The following is a 22,557-nucleotide window of genomic DNA, read 5'->3' as shown; positions in this document are numbered from 1 at the left end:
TGTGCAAACCTGGTAAAGACCTATAGTAAACGTTTGACCTCTGTTATTGCCAACAAAGGTTATGTTACAAGGAATTGAGTTGTATTTTTGTTATTGACCAAATACTTATTTTCCACCCTGATTTACGAATAAATTCTTTACAAATCCTACCATGTGGATTCATGGATCTTTTTTTTCACATTCTGTCTCTCACAGTTGAAGTGTACCTCTGGTGCAAATTACTGACCTCTGTCATCATTTTAGGTGGGGGAACTTGCACAATCGGTGGCTGACTAAATACTTTTTTGCCCCACTGTATGTATGTAGCTTTGTCCAGCCACTGGTAGGATTTCTGGATGTCAGCCACCTCCTCTATCTGCCGGTGGTACATTCCGTGCAGGGGCCTGTCCTTCCAATTCAATTTTATTTATATAGCGCCAAATCACAACAAAAGTCGCCTCAAGGCGCTTCATAGATACAGAGGAAAAACCCAACAATCATATGACCCCCTATGAGCAAGCACTTTGGCGACAGTGGGAAGGAAAAACTCCCTTTTAATAGGAAGAAACCTCCGGCAGAACCAGACTCAGGGAGGGGCGGGGCCATCTGCTGTGACCGGTTGGGGTGAGAGAAGGAAGACAGGATAAAGACATGCTGTGGAAGAGAGACAGAGGTTAATAACAGATATGATTCAAAGCAGAGAGGTCTATTAATACATAGTGAGTGAGAAAGGTGACTGGAAAGGAAAAACTCAATGCATCATGGGAATCCCCCGGCAGCCTACATCTATTGCAGCATAACTAAGGGAGGATTCAGGGTCACCTGGTCCAGCCCTAACTATATGCTTTAGCAAAAAGGACAGTTTGAAGCCTAATCTTAAAGCTAGAGATAGTGTCTGTCTCCCGAATCCAAACTGGAAGCTAGTTCCACAGAAGAGGGGCCTGAAAACTGAAGGCTCTGCCTCCCATTCTACTTTTAAATACTCTAGGAACAACAAGTAGGCCTGCAGAGCGAGAGCGAAGTGCTCTAATAGGGTGATATGGTACTACAAGGTCATTAAGATAAGATGGGGCCTGATTATTTAAGACCTTGTATGTGAGGAGCAGGATTTTGAATTCAATTCTGGACTTAACAGGAAGCCAATGAAGGGAAGCCAAAACAGGAGAAATCTGCTCTCTCTTTCTAGTCCCTGTCAGGACTCTTGCTGCAGCATTTTGGATTAACTGAAGGCTTTTCAGGGAGTTTTTAGGACTTCCTGATAATAATGAATTACAGTCGTCCAGCCTGGAAGTAATAAATCCATGAACTAGTTTTTCAGCGTCACTCTGAGTTTAGGATATTTCTAATTTTAGAGATGTTGCGCAAATGGAAGAAAGCAGTCTTACATATTTGTTTAATATGAGCGTTGAAGGACATGTCCTGGTCAAACATGACTCCAAGGTTCCTCACAGCGTTACTGGAGGCCAAGGTAATGCCATCCAGAGTAAGAATCTGGTTAGATACCATATTTCTAAGATTTTCAGGGCCGAGTACAATAACCTCAGTTTTATCTGAATTAAGAAGCAGAAAGTTAGCGGCCATCCAGGTCTTTATGTCTTTAAGACATTCCTGCAGTTTAACTAATTGGTGTGTGTTATCTGGCTTCATGGACAGATAGAGCTGGGTGTCATCAGCATAGCAGTGTAAATGTATGCTATGTCTTCTAATGATGCTGCCTAAGGGAAGCATGTATAATGTAAACAGAATTGGTCCTAGCACTGAACCCTGTGGAACTCCATAATTAACCTCAGTGTGTGAAGAGGACTCTCCATTTACATGCACAAATTGGAGTCTATTAGATAGACATGATACAAACCACTGCAGTGCAGTACCTGTAATACCTACAGCATGTTCTAATCGCTCTAATAGGATATTATGGTCGACAGTATCGAACGCTGCACTAAGGTCTAGCACAGGGATGGCCAACCCGCGGCTCTCGAGCCGCATGCGGCTCTTTGCCTGGTTTCATGCGGCTCTTACGTTCATATCAAAGTTTGCGTTTGTGTTTTTTTTTTTTTTTTTTTATGTTGTTGTTTTAAAATGTGCGCGTTCGCTTCGCTTGAGTTCAATACGGTATTTTCATCAAATGCGCATGTGTGTGAGATGAAAATACCACAAAGTTTCCCAGTAGGAGCAAGTTCGCCCTTAAAATGGCAGGAAAAAAATGCACAGCAAAAAGAAAATATGAAGATGAACACAGGACATTTTTAACAGAGTAGGAGAGTTTATATTTTTTTTGTTGAACGCAATGGTAAGCCATTCTGCCTTATATGTCAGACGTCATTAGCGCATTTCAAAGCTTCAAATCTTCAGCGCCACTTCAGCTCACTCCATGCTAACATCGACCAGGAATTTCCAAAGGGACTGAACTTCGCAAGCACGAGTTGGCCACTTTGAAAAGTCAGGCAGAAAAGCAGATACAGTTTTTCCAAAAATTTACAAAGCGGTCAGAGACCACAACGCTCGCATCCTATCAGCTGGCTTGGAACATTGCACGGGCTAAAAAGCCAAACAATGAAGGGGAGTTCGTTAAAAAATGCCTCAGTGACGTTGTTGAAATCTTGTCTCCTGAAAACGACAAATTAAAACGCATGGTATCAGACGTCCAACTGTCCCGCCACACTGTTGAACACAGAATATCAGACATTAACACGGCTATTGAATCACAGTTGCACTCTGACCTTCAAGCATGTGAGTATTTTAGTGTCGCATTGGATGAGAGTTGTGATATACAAGACAAGCCTCAGTTGGCAATATTTGCACGGTCTGTGTCAAACGATTGTGTGATCAAAGAAGAACTCCTGGATATTGTGCCATTAAAAGACAGAACCCGTGGCATAGATGTGAAAGAAACCATGATGGCTGCATTTGAAAAAGCAAATCTGCCCATAACGAAATTAACTGCAATAGCCACTGATGGAGCACCAGCCATGATGGGATCTGTGAACGGGCTTGTGGGGCTGTGCAAAGCTGACCGAACTATTCCTGACTTTTGGAATTTCCACTGCATCATCCACATGGAGCAACTCGTGTCTAAATCATTGAATTTAGATAACGTCATGAAGCCTGTGATGGAAATCGTCAACTATATCCGCACACATGTGCTTAACCACAGGCAATTCAAGAATCTCATCGCTGAGCTGGACCAAGGGCTTCCAGGTGACCTGCCGCTGCACTGCACTGTGAGGTGGCTGTCAAAAGGCCAGGTACTCTCTCGCTTCTTTGAGCTTTTGGATGCCGTGAAACTGTTTATGGAAAAGAAGGACAAGGACTATCCCGAGCTCTCGGACCTCAAGTGGATTATGGATCTGGCCTTTTTGGTCGACATGCTGTGTCACTTGGACAGACTGAACCTGACCCTGCAGGGTAAGTTAAAAATGCTGCCTGAGCTGGTGCAAAGTGTGTTTGCGTTTGTCAACAAACTGAAGCTGTTCAAGACACACATTCAAAAGGGAGATTTAACGCATTTTCCCACTCTGCTAAAAGCCAGCGGGCAAGTCGCCAGCGCTGCCCTGAGTAAGCAAAGAGCCAGATATGCAACGCTGATTGAAAACTTGCACGAAAGCTTCGTGACCCGGTTCCATGATCTACAATTGAAAAGGCCACAGATTACGTTCCTCGTCGACCCATTTAATGCAGAGACCGGCTGTTTGAAAGTCCCGCTAGTCACAGATGAAGCTGCGGCTGAGTTGGAGATGATCGATCTTTGTGAGGAGGACCAATTGAAACCTGCTTTAAGGGAAGGGACCATTGAGTTCTGGAAAAGTGTGCCAATGGAAAAATACCCCAATGTCAAACGGGCTGCGCTTAAGATACTGTCAATGTTTGGGTCAACATACGTCTGCGAGTCTGTGTTTTCTACCCTAAAACATGTCAAATCAAAGCATCGATCTGTTCTGACTGACACACATGTGAAAGAATTGCTTCGAGTGGCAACAACGGAATACAAGCCAGATTTAAAGAGGATTGTTCAAGGCAAGGAATGCCAGAAGTCCCACTAAACAACATGCATTGTAAAAGTAAATGCTATTGTAGATTATTATATTTTTGTTTGTGGACTTGGTTGAACTGAGAGTTTGTGTGTGAGACAGTGCACACAATGTTCATTGTTGAAAATGACTGGCCTGTGGTTTTAGTACTGTGTGACATTTACAATAAATCTGGCTGAGCAGAGGGGTGTGTGTGTGTGTGTGTGTGTGTGAGAGAGAGTGAGAGAGTGAGAGAGCCTGACTGAAACTCTTCAAATAAACCATTGCTCTGCAGATGATCTGTTAGCTGTTTGACAACTACTCTTTCAAGGATTTTTGATATGAAAGGAAGGTTGGAGATTGGCCTATAATTAGCTAAGACTGCTGGGTCTAGAGATGCTTTTTGAGTAAAGGTTTAACTACAGCCAGCTTGAAGGACTGTGGTACACAGCCGATCATTAGAGATAGGTTGATCATATTTAAGATCGAAGAATTAATTAATGGCAGGACCTCTTTGAGCAGTTTTGTAGGAATGGGGTCTAAAAGACACGTTGATGGTTTGGAGGAAGTAATTATTGAAGTTAACTCAGACTCTTTTTCTCCAATTGATCTTTCTGAGTTAACTTCAATGGTACTAAGAGTAGCTGTAGATAATATTACATCTGTGGGATGATTATTGGTAATTTTTTCTCTAATGATAAAAATTTTATTTGTGAAGAAGTTCATGAAGTCATTACTAGTTAACGTTAAAGGGATGGTTGGCTCAAAAGAGCTCTGACTTTTTGTCAGCCTGGCTACAGTGCTGAAGAGAAACCTAGGGTTGTTCTTATTTTCTTCAATCAGTGATGAATAGTAAGATGTTCTGGCTTTGCGGAGGGCTTTCTTAGAAAGCAGCAAACTATTTCTCCAAGCTAAATGATGATCCTCTACATTTGTGACACGCCATTTCCTCTCCAGATTACGAGTCATCTGCTTTAGGCTACGTGTTTGAGAATTATACCACGGAGTCAGGTACTTCTGATTTGAGGCCTTAGTTTTCACAGGAGCTACAGTATCCAGAGTTGTACGTAGTGAGGAGGTGAAATTATTAATAAGATAATCGACCTCTGTTGGGGTAGCGTTCAGATAGCTGCTCTGCTCTGTGTTGGTACAGGGCATTGGAGATGATACCAGTGGGTGGATTATATTCTTAAACTTAGTTACAGCACTTTCAAAAAGACATCTACTTTGATAAAGTCTACTCTCCACCGCTGTGTAATCAATTATTGTAAATGTAAATGTTATCAGGAAATGATCAGACAGGAGAGGGTTTTCAGGAAACACTGTTAAATGTTCAGGTTCGATGCCATATGTTAAAACAAGATCTAGAGTGTGATTAAAGTGGTGGGTGGGTTCTTTTACATTTTGAGAGAAACCAATTGAGTCTAATAACAGATTAAATGCCATGTTGAGGCTGTCATTTTTAGCATCTACATGGATGTTAAAATCACCCACAATAATTATTTTATCTGAGCTCAGAACTGAATTAGATATAAAGTCTGAGAAATCAGACAGAAACTCTGTGTAAGGCCCGGGTGGACGATAGATGATAACAAGTAAGACTGGTTTCTGAGTTTCACAGCTGGGGTGGACAATGTTAAGCATCAGGCTTTCAAATGAATTAAAAGTCTGTCTTGGTCTTTCATTAATTAATAGGCTGGTGTGAAAAATTGCTGCCACACCGCCCCCTCGGCCTGTGCTTCGAGGTTTCTGGTAGTTAGAATGACTCGGGGGTGTTGATTCATTTAAACTAACATAATCATCCTGCTGCAACCAGGTTTCTGTAAGGCAGAGTAAATCGATTTGTTGATCAATTATTAAGTCATGTACTAACAGAGACTTGGAGGAGAGAGACCTAATATTTAATAATCCACATTTCACTGTTTTACTCTTTGGTTCAGATGTGGATACTGTATTGTTCTTTCTTTGTAATTGTTTATGTTTAAGTTGTTTGTTGCTGGTTTTTAGTTTGTTTTTTGTCTGTTTGGGAGCTGACACAGTCTCTATGGAGATGGGTTTTTGGGGGGGTAGCAGGAGGAGAGAAGCTGCAGAGAGGCGTGTAAGACTGCAACTCTGCTTCCTGGTCCCAACTCTGGATAGTCATATTATGGGGGGTTTAATTAATTTGTCCATATTTCTAGAAATGAGAGCTGCTCCATCCAAAGTGGGATGGATGCCGTCTCTCCTAACAAGACCAGGTTTCCTCCAGAAGGTTTGCCAATTATCTATGAAGCCCACATCGTTTCTGGGACACCACTCAGACAGCCAGCAATTTAAGGAGAACATGCGGCTAAACATGTCACTCCTGGTCTGATTGGGGAGGGGACCAGAGAAAACTACAGAGTCCGACATTGTTTTGGCAAAGTTGCACACGATTCAATATTGATTTTAGTGACCTCCGATTGGCGTAACCGGGTGTCATTACTGCCGACGTGAATTATGATTTTACTGAATTTACGTTTACCCTTAGCCAGCAGTTTTAAATTTCCTTCAATGTCGCCTGCTCTGGCCCCTGGAAGACAATTGACTATGGTTGCCGGTTCCATGATGGTTCCTCGTCTCCCTCCTCTTTCTTGGGTTTCTGCTGCCTGAGGTATTCACTGAGCACTCGGTCAGTTGGGGCCATCTTCCCATTGTATTCTTGGATGTTCGTCGTCTCATTCTGGACTGTGGTGCTGACAGTCACCAGTCCCCGGCCCCCTTCCTTCCGCTTAGCGTACAGCCTCAGGGTGCTGGACTTGGGGTGAAACCCTCCATGCATGGTAAGGAGCTTTCTTGTCTTTATGTCAGTGGCTTCTATCTCCTCCTTTGGCCAACTTATTATACCAGCTTAGTAGGGCGTAGGTGTTGATAGCCCGGATCTTGTTCTTACTGTTCAGCTGACTCCTCAGGACTTGCCTGACCCTCTGCAGGTACTTGGTGGTTGCAGCTTTCCTAGCTGCCTCTTCATGGTTCCCATTCGCCTGCGGGATCCCCAGGTACTTGTAACTGTTCTCTATATCTGCAATGTTGCTTTCTGGTAGTTCAATCCCCTCAGTTCTGACTACCTTCACTCTCTTTGTTATCATCCGACTACACTTCTCCAGCACAAATGACATCCCAATGTCATTGCTGTATATCCTGGTAGTGTGGATCAGTGAATCGATGTCTCGTTCACTCTTGGCATACAGCTTGATGTCATCCATGTACAGGAGGTGGCTGACAACTGCTCTGTTCCGTAGTCGGTATCCGTATCCGTAGCCAGTCTTGTTAATGATCTCACTTAGGGGGTTCAGGCCTATGCAGAACAGCAGTTAGGACAGAGCATCTCCTTGGTAGTAGAGCAGGGCGAGATGGCCAAAAATATTTATCACGATATATATTTGAGAATTTGCGATAACGATATAACCGACGATATAATTGATGCGAGACAAAATACAACTCCACAACATTACTAGCGCAAAAAGACAACCTTCCATTTATTTTCACTTAAACAAGAAGCTGGTTTTTATGTACATTAAAGCTTTATAAAAATGTAACAGTGCAAATGCAAATTCCTTGCTGAAAGTTTAACCAAAAGGCATTTCCAGTAGAAATGGGCTGACATATCCTGAGCATAACCATGTATAATATCCACTGAAGTTAAAGAGGAGCTTTGCAACATTAAACTGCAGTGTGCAATATATATTTTTCGGACCATAAGATGCACGGGATTATAAGGCACATTAAGCGAAACAAAGCAGTCAGATGAATCAAACTTTATTAAACTCATTCTTCTTGCTTCCTCCACTTCTGTACCATTGATTCATTAATGTTGAATTCTCTGGCAGCTGCTCTATTCCCATGTTGTTGCAGTATATTAATGACTAACCTCGTATTGTGGATGGATTATCTCAGTTGTTCTCCTGACTGAAGTTTGGTCCATTTACAGCATCCTGCCATGCGATTGCATTTGTCTCTTAACTATCAGGAACTTTTAACGTTAACTTTTATAAGTGGAAAAGTGTTAGTGTTCGTCCTCCAGCTTCACTGTTTATGTTATGCTAACATAGCTGTGTCGCTAGCGATCACGTAGCACATCATTATATACCAGCTAGCCCAACTTCAGTAACCCTACAAACGTCACTGCTGTTTAGTTTCCTGTCTTCATTTATGTTGGAAGTGATAGCAGAGCTGTACGTTTGATTTTTTTCAGAAATCTCTCAGTCAGAACATGCAATATCATGCTTAGGTAATTAGCGAAACTAGCGAGCTAACTTCCGCTAGCTTCCTGCTAACTTCTAACTCCGTTAAATGTAATACATTTTGTTTTCATGGATGCCTGGAAGTTAAACTTTATAGTTTCACCTGGTTAAGCAGCAATGCTGATCCTTTTATTAAAGATGAAAGAATTGGGACAGTTTTTAACTCTCAGTGATGCTGCAGTGTTGTTTGACCTGAAAGGACGGAGTTTAGGACCCAGATTACTCCCAGATTTAAGAGCATCTTAGTCCGACAAATACGACAATAACAACGGCCGCTTGCATGTTCTGCAAAAAAATGTGCTTTGTCGTGTATCTGACGGACAAACACCAAACCAGTTCCACATCACTGAAGTTGCACCATTTTTACAAACCAATTCTGGTTCATCTGTTTCACTCAACAATCAGCCATGTGCGTATGAAAACAAAGGCACTGCGCATGCACGTTTTACTCATATTCTATCGCGATATTTCATTTTCCTATCGTTGCCTAACATTATACCGGTATTACCGTGAACGGTATAATATGGCCCAGCCCTACTTGGTAGATCCCGCACTTGATGGTGACTTGTGCTAGTTGATGCTAGCGTCCTTCCTCTCTCTCACCGCTACGGTTCAAAAACATCAAGTTCTGAGTTTTCGAGAGGTCTCAAATTACGAGCCACCACTTCTGGACGTTTTCCCACACACGCTCTCAAAGTTTAGTATCCACGGAGAGCTGCCATTTTCAGAAGATATGTTAAGTTTGCCAACAATTCTGCTCAGAGAACCTGTTGCTGTGTCACTTCCGGTGAGGTCTCAACCTCAAATGTTTGAAGTTGAGGTAACCAAAATTTCAATGGTGACTTGTGCTATGGGCTTGGAGTTGGCCTCTAGTGTTGTACGCCACATCCCCATTGAGTTCCTGATGAAGGCTCTTAGGGTCCTGTTGATCTTGTACAATTCTAGGAATTCCAGTATCCAGCTGTGGGAGACTGAGTAATAGGCCTTCTTGTAATCAATCCAGGCAGTGCACAGGTTGGTCAGCCTGGTCTTGCAGTCTCGGCTGATTGTTCTTTTTACCAGTAGCTGGTGTTTTGCGCCTCTGGTATTCTTGCCAATCCCTTTCTGTGCCCCACTCATGTATTGACCCATGTGCCTGTTCATCTTAGCTGATATGATGCCTGACAGGAGCTTCCATGTAGTACTGAGGCAGGTTATTGGTCGGTAGTTGGATAGGATTGGTCCCTCCTTGGAGTCCTTGAGGATCAGGACCGTCCGACCTTCAGTTAGCCATTCCGGGTGTTTCTCTTAAACTAGCAGCTGGTTCACTTGTGCGTCCAGACGCTCATGGAGTGCAGTCAGCTTCTTCAGCCAGTAGGCGGGCGTGAACCACGTCGGGGCCTGGTGCTGTCCAACTCTTCATACTAGAGACCCTTGCTTGGATGTCTGCGACCATGATGGTTACTGGACCCTGTTCAGGGAGGTTGCTATGGTCTGTCCTCAGATCCACTAGCCACTGAGCATTGCCGTTATAGGTTGCGTCCTTCTCTCATATGGTCTTCGAGTATTGCTCCATCTCCAGCCTTGGTGGTGCTGTTCTCTTATTGTTCCCTTGCCAATGAGAGTACACCATTGCTGGTTCTGTGGAGAACAGCTGGTTAATTCTCCTGCCTTCTATCTCTCTGGTGTACCTCCTCAAGTAGCTGGCCAAGGCTGTGTGTCTTTGCTTGACAGTTTCCAAGGCCTCAGGTATGGACAGCTTGCTGTATTTCTTATGCACCTTCTTTGTCGCACCTTTCTGCAACTCTGTTAGTTGGCTAACCTCCCTCCGTGCTAATTTGATCTTGCCCTCTAGCCTCCTTCTCCATGGAGGGTACTGGTCCTTGTGGCTGTTCAACTTATAGCCAAGCATCTCACTGATCACTGCTGCCGTATTGTAGATCAGCTTATTAGTCTCGGTAAGCGTGGCTGTAGGGTACTTCACATAATCTTGGTAACCGGCTTTGGGGGATCCAGGTTTCAAGCTTGGCCATGATCCCATCTTTCAGGTCAGTTCCTGTTGCACTCAACAATCCTCCCATCGCACTTCGGGCTTTGTACCCAATCTCGGGTGGGGGTGATGATATCTCCCCTCTGACCGAGGCGGCGGTGTGGCAGCAATTTTTCACACCAGCCTATTAATTAACGAAAGACCAAAACAGAGTTTTAATTCATTTGAAAGCCTGATGCTTAGCCTTGTCCATCCCAGCTGTAAAACTCAGATGATAATAGGTAAGACTGGTTTCTATCGTCCACCTGGGCCTTACACAGAGTTACTCTCTGATTTTTGCAGACTTTTTTTAAATCTGATTTAGTGCTCAGATAAAATAATTATTGTGGGTGATTTTAACATTCATGTAAATGCTAAAAATGGCAGCCTCAACATGGCATTTAATCTGTTAGTAGTACTGGTGCAACGGATCAAAAACTCACGGTTCGGATCACGGTTTTATGTCATGGATCGGATCAATTTTCGGATCAGCGAAAAAAGACAAAAATTTAACATTTATTTATTTACTTATTGAAGTATTTTTTTTGCCTGTTAAAAACATTCAACTCGGGACTCATTCCACGCAATTATATAAAAACAAATTAAGGTGCAATATAGGGCAGTACAGGGCTATATATATCTACCACTCCGCTGTAGGTCATTAGCAAGAGTATAGAACTTGGCTGCATGCTTAGTTGGCAATTCAGCCATTTGATTCATGATACAGCAGCTCATGAGTGAATGAACATGGTGCAATAAATGTGTTTTTAGAAGTACATGTTCCCACATACATACATTTACATTTACTTAAATTTACTTGAGTAGGGTAAGAGGTTGCCACCTCAGCATGCAGTCAAGTTCTATACTCTTGCTAATGACCTACTAATTGTATTCAGGTGTGGTACACCAGAGACACATGGAAAAGTTGCATGACACCGGCCCTCGAAGGCTGGAGTTTGAGACCCCTGTCATACGGAATATGACAGGTGTGGTTGAACTGCATGAAGACTGAAGTTTCTCTTCTCTTCTGGCAGGACAGCAATGTGTCCTTGTCCTGTGAGCCACCGTAAGGATGTACTTAGAGTAGAACTGGACTGTCACTGGCCTCAGGCTCTTACCACCTTTTCAAAGACACAGCAGTCATTTAGAAACATTTTTAGATATTTTTTTTACCTGTAAATGCACAAAGAATTTAGAAATGTAATTCTTGTCCAGAGGGAACAAGCACTGACACTGTGTAATCTACAGCTGTGGCCAAACGTTTAGAGAAGGAGAAGTTTTGTTTGTTTATTTACAAAGTTGGTGTTTCAGTGATAGTTGTATATCATATTATATCTCTTCAAACAGAGGTGACCCAGTAATTCTGCACTAATGAATTAGACTAACTATTCACTTAAGCTAGTTATTAAATTAAGTAAAGAGTTAGGATGCTGTGTAAGACATAAATAAAGCTAAAATACAAAGGTTTGGACACCGTTTTGCATGTTTCCCTTCTGTAGGGGTCTCTGCAAGCATACAGGGCTCTGAGAGGGTACAAGATGACAACTTTGGAATTCTACTAGAAGCAGTCGATCATATTTGTTTGTCAAAGCTGAATTCAGGGCAAACTATGCTAAATTAGCATTTTTAGCTAACAGGTACAATAAGCATAAAAGTTACTGTACGGCTATCATTTGTTAACATGACACTTGTTCTTATACATGTAATACATTTTTTACTAACCTGAGAGTTTATCCGCTGGTCATTCGACATGACGAATGACCTCTGAAGTCTTAATTCAGCTCAAGATGCTGTAGATTCCTGTCAGTAACACTTTCGGTCCGCTAGTAAAACGTAGTTCTATTAATCTGCGCTCGATTACCCTTGAACCGGAACCGGATGTAAGTCCCAAAAAACTGAATTTTGGAATTGAAATTGAATTGTAGAACTGAAACTGAATGGTGAGAGGTGAATCTGAAATTATTCGAGAACTACATTTTTAAAAGATAAAATACAGTTTCAAAGCAAATGAATTCATTTTCAAAACATAAAATTCAATTTCAATTTAGTGATCATTTTCAAACCAATGAATTGAATTTCAAATTAGGCTAATTCATATTCAGTTTTTAAAAGCAATTATTCTTTTAACAATATGTATGCATTAAGGCCATAGTAACTACATAAATTGCAAAAAAGTGCAATAAACTACAACTGCTGTTTTTGTTTTTTTACACATTGTTCTAGTTGAAGAAATTTCAGAGAGACATCCCTGAAATTGCAAAAAAAAATGTAAATGTAAAAAAGTTGCACAAAATAGTTTCCAACCACAGGGAATTTATTTGAGCCTCTTTATAGTTTTATTTTTGAGATACACCAATTTTTATATACTGCAGGAAAAACAAAAATAAATATAATAATGCTAATTTGCAAAAAAACCTGCATGTGCATCAGAATAAACTATTTCCAACAGTGTAATTTGAGTTCTAAGCGTCCCAGAAACTATACACAAAGGCATAAACTCAAAAAATAACTTTAAAAGCACCAGGATATCTTTGTAATTGCCCTATAGGTAAAAAATTACATTTTCCGCGAAAATGACCTCACTTTGTGCTGACGTATATCTGAACGTTTGCACTAGCTTGTGTGGTTGCAATTCTACCGGGCTTTAAAAATAGTTACGCAAAATTGAGCGTGCCTGCTATGACCGGTCATAAAGGGTTAAAACCAGACCTGTATCATTCTTTCAGTCAGAGCCCTGGTTTACATCTCAACTCGGGCTACTGAAAGAAAAGGTCTCTATAAGAAAACTGGTCTTGCTATTTATAAGGAAATGTTTATGTTAGGACCTGGCTCTGCTAGGCAACAAGGGAAGTAACATAAATGAGTCCAGAGACAGGAGGGTTAGATAAAAAGAAAAACATAAGGTTTACTAACACAACTGAAAACCGTTAATGAAACAACTCACTAGGCAATAGGGGGATTTAAACAAACATAACAAACAACTCATATATTCAAATAACACTAATAACACCAGTAGAACACTAATCATCTAAACATCTCACAGGCAGTTACTCAACACAAAGGTTGCAAAGAGCAGCAAGGCAAAGGCAGGAGGGACAGTCTGCACAGTCTATTCAAATCAACAAGTCCCCCACGAATGAAGACTCCTCAGCCTTTTATACTCCGTATTCGTAAATGCAGGCAGCCCCGTCATTGGTCCATCGTATTCAAGGCTCCTGCAGCAGCCAATGGTGTATGTGGTGGCACAATCTGATCTGCATGAAGTTGGGCGGGCATAGGTCCCTGGCCAGCCAATCACCCGTGAGTCCTGGAACACTTTGATTTCCATAGAGGAAGGCCAGGGGCCGTAACAGTTTAATAATCATGTTTTGTATTATAAGGAGTGTATTAATCAAACAAATTCTGCTTATTACGCTGACATAATTAGTTCAAATGAAAATTCCACCATGATACTGTTTTCACTGTTCAACTCTTCTTTCAGGTCACCAGATTTTCTATCTGCCCACCTTTATTCATAGTCTTTCTGTGATCCTTTAATGTTATTTTTCATTGAGAAAATTTACAAAATATACCAAGACCTGGTTGCTGATGTTCCATGTAGCTTTTCCTTTGTAATTCTACTCCCATCACACTGTTTTTCTGATTTCCAACGTCCTTCTGTCACTGATATCTCTGATCTCATCTGTAAGTCAAAGCCCTCTACATGTCAGCTTGTCCCCATTCCTACAGTTCTGGTGAAGGCCTGTCTACCCTCTCTGTTTCCCCTTATATCTGCTATCATCTACTCTTCACTTACCACTGGAACTGTTCCTGCTTCCTTCAAAGTTGCTGCCATCACCCTAATATTGAAAAAAACCGGTTTAGACCCCAATAACTTTAATCATTTTCATCCCATTTCCAATTTACCGTTAATCTCAAAATTTTTTGAAAAGATAGTTGCTTCACAAAGAATAATCTCTATGAACAGTTCCGGTCTCGTTTTCGCCCTTCCCATAGCATGATAAAAATAACCAATGATGGCAGCTGACTCTGGTTTACTTTACATTCTTATTCTCCTTATTCCCCTCGATCTGAGTAGACTATTTCTCACTCTATTCTTCTCAGCAGGTTAGTTTCCATTAGGGCTCTAAATCAACATTATCCAGAATTAATAGTTTCCATATTACTGTAAATAAGTTGCCTGTTTCTGTTTCTTCTTCTGTGAAAAGTTTGGGTGTCATCCTCGACTTTATCCTTTAACTCATATATCAATAATGTCACATACAGCCTGACAATCTCACATTTTAGTAACTGCTCGTTCTACTTGGAACTCTGGCTGAGCATGTACATCAAAAGTTACTCAGTTACACCTATTCACCACAAGAGGCAGTCATCTCATTCAACATCCAAAAGATGACCTAATGAACCTTTGGCTTGTGTTTAACTCTTGGGTGGTCATATAATGTGAACTAATTCTTCATGATTCCTCCACAGAGTGGAACAGGAGAGCTCAGACGTTGCCTGTGGTCAGTCTGCCCAGCAGAACCAAAAATACAACTCCATATTCATGGTCTGTACATGTACAACAACTACTTTTAGATCTATTCTGTTCACATTCATCTCCATGTTGCTCTTTGTAGACCGATGGATTGTCAGTGTGTCCAACATGGATCTGATGTTTGGCTCCATGATTTCAATCTGATTGAGTCATTCATAAAGTATTCTGTTCCAGCTGCTGGAGGACAACATCATCACTTTTGTGAAAAATGAGCTAAAGAAGATTCAGAAGGTTCTGAGTCCAGATTACCCAGAAAGCTTAAACAGTAAGAGGGAGGATGATGAGATGTTGGAGGGTAAAGATGAAGAGCAGAAGAGAGGCATCAGCAACAGAGAGGCATTTGTGAATATCACGCTGAATTTCCTAAAGAGAATGAAGCAGGAGGAGCTGGCTGACCGTCTGCAGAGCAGTAAGAGGATTTGTCTAACGATTTAAGTTACTGGGTGAATGACACACTAATGTCTCAAAAGATTGACCAACATGTATTCAAAGACGCATTTCCGGGGAAAATAAATTTGCATGTGGACATAATAATTCCATTGATATTGCTGTCTTTTGTTCCTTTAGGAACTCCTTTTGGAGTTCTTCAGCATCACCTCAAGTCTTTCTTGAAAAAGAAGTTCCAGCGTGTGTTTGAGGGGATTGCTAAAGCAGGAAATCCAACCCTCCTGAATCAGATCTACACAGAGCTCTACATCACAGAGGGAGGGGCTGCAGAGGTCAATGATGAACATGAGGTCAGACAGATTGAAACAGCATCCAGGAAACCAGACAGACCAGAAACAACAATCAGACAAGAAGACATCTTTAAAGCCTCACCTGGAAGAGAAGAACCAATCAGAACAGTGCTGACAAAGGGAGTGGCTGGCATTGGGAAAACTGTCTTAACACAGAAATACAGCCTGGACTGGGCTGAAGACAAAGCCAACCAGGACATCCAGTTCATATTTCCATTCACTTTCAGAGAGCTGAATGTGCTGAAAGAGGAAAAGTTCAGCTTGGTGGGACTTGTTCATCGCTTCTTTACTGAAACCAAAGAAGCAGAAATCTGCAGCTTTGAAGACTTCCAGGTTGTGTTCATCTTTGATGGTCTGGATGAGTGTCGACTTCCTCTGGACTTCCACAAAACTAAAATCCTAACTGACCCTAGAAAGTCCACCTCAGTGGATGTGCTGCTGACAAACCTCATCAGGGGAAACCTGCTTCCCTCTGCTCGCCTCTGGATAACCACACGACCTGCAGCAGCCAATCAGATCCCTGCATTGTATTTTGACATGGTGACGGAGGTCAGAGGGTTCACTGACCCACAAAAGGAGGAGTACTTCAGGAAGAGATTCAAAGATGAGGAGCAGGCCAGCAGGATCATCTCCCATATCAAGACATCACGAAGCCTCCACATCATGTGTCACATCCCAGTCTTCTGCTGGATCACTGCTACAGTTCTGGAGGATGTGCTAAAAACCAGAGAGGGAGGACAGCTGCCCAAGACCCTGACTGAGATGTACATCCACTTCCTGGTGGTTCAGGCCAAAATGAAGAAGGTCAAGTATGATGGAGGAGCTGAGACAGATCCACACTGGAGTCCAGAGAGCAGGAAGATGATTGAGTCTCTGGGAAAACTGGCTTTTGATCAGCTGCAGAAAGGAAACCTGATCTTCTATGAATCAGACCTGACAGAGTGTGGCATCGATATCAGAGCAGCCTCAGTGTACTCAGGAGTGTTCACACAGATCTTTAAAGAGGAGAGAGGACTGTACCAGGACAAGGTGTTCTGCTTCATCCATCTGAGTGTTCAGGAGTTTCTGGCTGCTCTTCATGTCCATCTGACCTTCATCAACTCTGGACTCAATCTGCTGGAAGATCAAACAACCTCCTGGTGGTCTAAATTAATTAGCAAACCAAACCTACAATCTCTCCACCAGTGTGCTGTGAACAAGGCCTTAGAGAGTCCTAATGGACACCTGGACTTGTTCCTCCGCTTCCTCCTGGGTCTTTCTCTGCAGACCAATCAGACTCTCTTACGAGGTCTGCTGACACAGACAGGAAGTAGCTCACAGACCAATCAGGAAACAGTCCAGTACATCAAGGAGAAGCTCAGTGAGAATCTGTCTGTAGAGAAAAGCATCAATCTGTTCCACTGTCTGAATGAACTGAATGATCGTTCTCTAGTGGAGGAGATCCAACAGTCCCTGAGATCAGGAAGTCTCTTCACAGATGAACTGTCTCCTGCTCAGTGGTCAGCTCTGGTCTTCATCTTATTGTCATCAGCAAAAGATCTGGATGTGTTTGACCTGAAGAAATACTCTGCTTCAGAGGAGACTCTTCTGAGGCTGCTGCCAGTGGTCAAAGCCTCCAACAAAGCTCTGTAAGTACATTTGTACTTCTTTTGTTAAAATATTTATTCCAATCAATATAAAAATGAACATTACCTGATGCTGCTGAAGTGGTTTTATTAGAGACACAGCTAAGCGTTTTTCAATTTTGCATAATTGTAAAATTTTTTAAAATTTGTTTAGTAACCTAAAACTGATTTTTAGGACATAAACACAAAGTGTTTATGTCTTTGTGCAGAATCCGTGTACCTGCTCTCATTTACTGTTTTAGCTGTTTGGTGGTTGTCAAAATTTTGTGAGGTTTAACCTGAGATTCTGGTGTTTCGGGCAAGATGAATTTTAATGAGTCGATATTGCGTAATCCAATCGAAACCGATTATCAAAGCCCACCCCTAGTGAGAATGTGTTGTACTGCACCATTTGTTCTTCCTATCTTTATATCTATCTATCTGGCAAGATCAAAGTAGCATGGAGGGAGGTTAACCAACTAACGGAGTTGCAGAAAGGTGCGACAAAGAAGGTGCATAAAAAAAAGAAATAAAGCAAGCTGTCCATACCTGAGGCCTTGGAAGCTGCCAAGCAAAGACTCACAGCCTTGGCCAGCCGCTTGAGGAGGTACACCAGAGAGATAGAAGGCAGGAGAATAAACCAGCTCTTCTCCACAGAACAGGAAGAAGGACGCAACCCATAACGGCAATGCTCAGTGGCTAGTGTATCTGAGGGCAGACCATACATAGCAACCTCCCTGAACAGGGTCCAGTAACCATCATGGTGGCAGACATCCAAGCAAGGGTCTCTAGTATGAAGAATTGGACAGCACCAGGCCCCGACATGGTTCACGCCTACTGGTTGAAGAAGCTGACTGCACTCCATGAGCGTGTGGACGCACAAGTGAACCAGCTGCTAGTTGACGAGAGACACCCAGAATGGCTAACTGAAGGTCGGACGGTCCTGATCCTCAAGGACTCCAAGGAGGGACCGGTCCCATCCAACTACCGACCAATAACCTGCCTCAGTACTACATGGAAGCTCCTGTCAGGCATCATATCGGCTAAGATGAACAGGCACATGGGTCAATACATGAGTGGGGCACAGAAAGGGATTGGCAAGAATACCAGAGGCGCAAAACACCAGCTACTGGTAGACAAAACTGTCAGCCGAAACTGCAAGACCAGGCTGACGAACCTGTGCACTGCCTGGATTGATTACAAGAAGGCCTATGACTCAGTCTCCCACAGCTGGATACTGGAATTCCTAGAATTGTACAAGATCAACAGGACCCTAAGAGCCTTCATCAGGAACTCAATGGGGATGTGGGGTACAACACTAGAGGCCAAATCCAAGCCCATAGCACAAGTTACCATCAAGTGCGGGATCTACCAAGGAGACCCTGTCCCCACTGCTGTTCTTCATAGGCCTTAACCCCCTAAGTGAGATCATTAACAAGACTGGCTACAGATACCGACTACGGAATGGAGCAGTTGTCAGCCACCTCCTGTACATGGATGACATCAAGCTGTATGCCAAGAGTGAACGAGATATCGATTCACTGATCCACACTACCAGGCTATACAGCAATGACATTGGGATGTCATTCGTGCTGGAGAAGTGTAGTCGGATGGTAACAAAGAGAGGGAAGGTAGTCAGAACTGAGGGGATCGAACTACCAGAAAGCAACATTGCAGATATCGAGAACAGTTACAAGTACCTGGGGATCCCGCAGGCAAATGGGAACCATGAAGAGGCAGCTAGGAAAGCTGCAACCACAAAGTACCTGCAGAGGGTCAGGCAAATCCTGAGGAGTCAGCTGAACAGTAAGAACAAGATCCGGGCTATCAACACCTACGCCCTGCCCGTGATCAGGTACCCAGCTGCTATAATAAGTTGGCCAAAGGAGGAGATGGAAGCCACTGACATAAAGACAAGAAAGCTCCCTACCATGCATGGAGGGTTTCACCCCAAGTCCAGCACCGTGAGGCTGTACGCTAAGCGGAAGGAAGGGGGTCGGGGACTGGCGAGTGTCAGCACCACAGTCCAGGATAAGACAACTAACATCCAAGAATATGTTGGGAAGATGGCCCCAACTGACCGAGTGCTCAGTGAATACCTCAGGCAACAGAAACCCAAGAAAGAGGAGGGAGACGAGGAACCATCATGGAAGGACAGGCCCCCTGCACGGTATTTACTACCGGCGGATTGAGGAGGTGGCTGATATCCAGAAATCCTACCAGTGGCTGGACAAAGCTGGACTGAAAGACAGCACAGAGGCACTAATCATGGCAGCACAAGAACAAGCTCTGAGCACAAGATCCATAGAGGCTGGGGTCTATCACACCAGGCAAGACCCCAGGTGCAGGTTGTGTAAAGATGCCCCTGAGACAATCCAGCACATAACGGCAGGGTGCAAGATGCTAGCAGGCAGGACATACATGGAACGCCATAACCAAGTGGCCGGCTTAGTATACAGAAACATCTGTGCCGAGTATGGCCTGGAAGCTCCGAGGTCAAAATGGGAGACACCCCAAAGGGTGGTGGAGAATGACCGAGCTAAGATCCTGTGGGACTTCCAGATACAGATGGACAAATTGTGGTGGCTAACCAACCGGACATAGTGGTGGTAGACAAACAGAAGAAGACAGCCGTAGTGATCAATGTAGCGGTTCCGAATGACAGCAACATCAGAAAGAAGGAACACGAGAAGCTGGAGAAATACCAAGGGCTCAGAGAAGAGCTCGAGAGGATGTGGAGGGTGAAGGTAACGGTGGTCCCAGTGGTAATCGGAGCACTAGGTGCAGTGACTCCCAAGCTAGGCGAGTGGCTCCATCAGATCCCGGGAACAACATCAGAGATCTCTGTCCAGAAGAGCGCAGTCCTGGGAACAGCTAAGATACTGCGCAGGACCCTCAAGTTCCCAGGCCTCTGGTAGTTGACCTGAGCTTGAAAGATAGACTGCTCGCAGGGGCGAGAGTAGAAGTGTGTGTATGTGTGTATATATATATATGTTTAAAAATTCATTTATTTTATTTTTCTCAGGCTGAGTGCCTCCAACCTCTCAGAGACAAGCTGTGAAGCTCTATCCTTAGTTCTCGGGACTCAGACCTCAAGTCTGAGAGAGCTGGACCTGAGTAACAACAGTCTGCAGGATACAGGAGTGAAGCTTCTGTCTGCTGGACTGGAGAGTCCAGATTGTATACTGGAAACACTGAGGTTAGACCAATTGCTATTTTATTTTTCATCAGATGACAAAAATAATCAATTAAACATTTTAAGGCAGTAAAGCTGAAGTTCATATATTTCTTGTATATTAGTAAGACGTAAAGGATTTCTGAAAAAAAACCAAACAAGATTAAATATTGCTAAATCTATTAAATCATCACTGCATCCAAAGTACAGTTGTATGACAATGTTAGTTCTATTGTCGATTGTTTGTATTCCAGACTGAGTCTATGTAACTTCTCAGAGAGAAGTTGTGAAACTCTCCCCCTAGTTATCAACACCCAGTTCTCTAGGCTGAGAGAGCTGGACCTGAGTAACAACGATCTGCAGGATTCAGGAGCAAAGCTTGTGTCAGCTGGAGTAAGAGGTCCAAACTGCAAACTTCAAAGTCTCAGGTCAGGATTCAGTCTTTTCCACCGATGATCAATTAAAATCAGATTTATATTACACCAGCCTTAATAGACTTTAATTTGCCTTTGGGTAAATTATTACACTATGAAATATATATACTAAAGATTTTTCAAAGCAACAACTTTTGTTTGCACATGTCATTTTAGAGAATTAGGGCTACTTTACCTTTTTTTATACTGGTAGTGAGAAAATATCCAAATTGCATATTTAGGTGTCTATTGGGCATTTCTAAAAATGATATATTTCTGTATCTCCATATTTGCACTTAAAGAGGACATGAAATGCTGCACATATAAAATCAAATTTTGATAACACTGCCTGTGAAGCTAGATTTAAGAAATAAGTGCTTAAAGTTAAAATTTTAAAAACATATTTTATTCCATTAGTAGACTTACATTAGTTTATGTTAACTAATTTATGACAGAATCAATAACTCAATGGAAATATGTCTGTGAAGGTTCTCAATCATCCAGGTCATCGTAGTTTAAGGATCTTGGAAAGAAAAGCGTCTGGACTTCTTTAAGTTGCTTGAAGACGTTTCACCTCTCATTCGAGAAGATTCTTCAGTTCTAGGGTCAAATGGTGGAGACTGCCAGATTTAATCCCCATGGAAACTGGTGCTTAAACAATGGAAAACACAAACTTTGTCCCAAAACCTCTCATGTTTAGCTTTTTTTTTCTTTTTGTAAAAAGATAACAATGTTAGCCTTTTCTGAAGCTATAGGGCATATATGGTATCACTCTATCAAATAAGAAGACAGCCGTGTTTGCTAGTTCACCTTGCGTGCATTAATTTAATAACGTGGTTAACTTACTCAATGTAAATTACACTCGAACAACATTAAGCTATTTGCCCAGAGAAGAACGGCTGCTGCTGCCATCATCATCGATCATCCTTTCTGCTATACTGGCAGAGTAAGGGCCAGGACTCTACTCTTCGGGTTCTTGGGGGATGTTGCTAACTCCGGGTCCGATAACAGGCAAGTCTCGCAGCAAGCTATCAAATATGGTGCATTTCTCGGGTTTTAAAAAAACGCTATGGGTCGCCAGGTGTTTCATCAGATTCGAGGTGTTACCTCCTTTGCACAGTATCACCTTAAAGCACTTGTTGAAGACTTAGGAGTTTGCATCTTTTGCTGTGAAGTACAGCAAGACTTTTGACTGCTCCGCCTTGGTCATTTTTGATCTGTAGCTCTGCTCTAAAAGAACCTATGTACATGGGCCCGCCTACTATCCTTGGAAAGGTAAAATGATTGGCTAGAATCCAAAGTGTATGACATCTCAAGAAAAAAAACTGCACCGAAATAAAGCACCAACATGTGCACTGCTTTTCGGTCTGGCTACTACAGTTTATGTCAGAACCAGTGCCATAATGGCACCGGATACCGCTACCCATCCCTAATTGTGACCCACACCGGTTTTCACACCTTGGATCACACCTTGGCTCATGTGATTTGGTAGACGATCATTGTCCCTCCTTGGGGGGGGAATACTCTGATGGGCTTTAATTCTTGGACCTTTTTGTTATTGACCAAATACTTATTTTCCACCCTAATTTACGAATAAATTCTTTACAAATCCTACCATGTGAATTCATGGATTTTTTTTTTCACATTCTGTCTCTCACAGTTGAAGTGTACCTCTGGTGCAAATTACTGACCTCTGTCATCATTTTAAGTGGGGGAACTTGCACAATCGGTGGCTGACTAAATACTTTTTTGCCCCACTGTACCTGGCAGGAAATATGGTGGCTCAAACGCTAAAATGTTTGATTATACTTTATGAGAACGGATGACAACAAAGT

The 22,557-nt window shown here is 42.6% G+C and overlaps 1 protein-coding gene across 2 annotated transcripts in view; it reads left to right on the top strand.

Moving 5' to 3' along the window:
- LOC101464036 (NACHT, LRR and PYD domains-containing protein 3-like) overlaps nucleotides 1–22,557 on the top strand; it is a 49,527-nt gene that overhangs the window by 8,301 nt on the left and 18,669 nt on the right. For both annotated transcript variants that reach the window (XM_076879315.1, XM_076879308.1), the window contains exons 6-10: nucleotides 14,730–14,805; nucleotides 14,968–15,202; nucleotides 15,361–17,158; nucleotides 20,160–20,333; nucleotides 20,564–20,737. In XM_076879315.1, the coding sequence (XP_076735430.1) occupies nucleotides 14,730–14,805; nucleotides 14,968–15,202; nucleotides 15,361–17,158; nucleotides 20,160–20,333; nucleotides 20,564–20,737 (2,457 nt within the window). The remainder of the gene's footprint in view (nucleotides 1–14,729; nucleotides 14,806–14,967; nucleotides 15,203–15,360; nucleotides 17,159–20,159; nucleotides 20,334–20,563; nucleotides 20,738–22,557) is intronic.

This window comes from Maylandia zebra, linkage group LG3 (genome assembly GCF_041146795.1).
Source record: "Maylandia zebra isolate NMK-2024a linkage group LG3, Mzebra_GT3a, whole genome shotgun sequence".
Lineage (NCBI taxonomy): Eukaryota > Metazoa > Chordata > Actinopteri > Cichliformes > Cichlidae > Maylandia > Maylandia zebra.
Note: the sequence above shows the minus strand (reverse complement) of the source record. Positions and strands in the feature narration are given on the sequence as shown.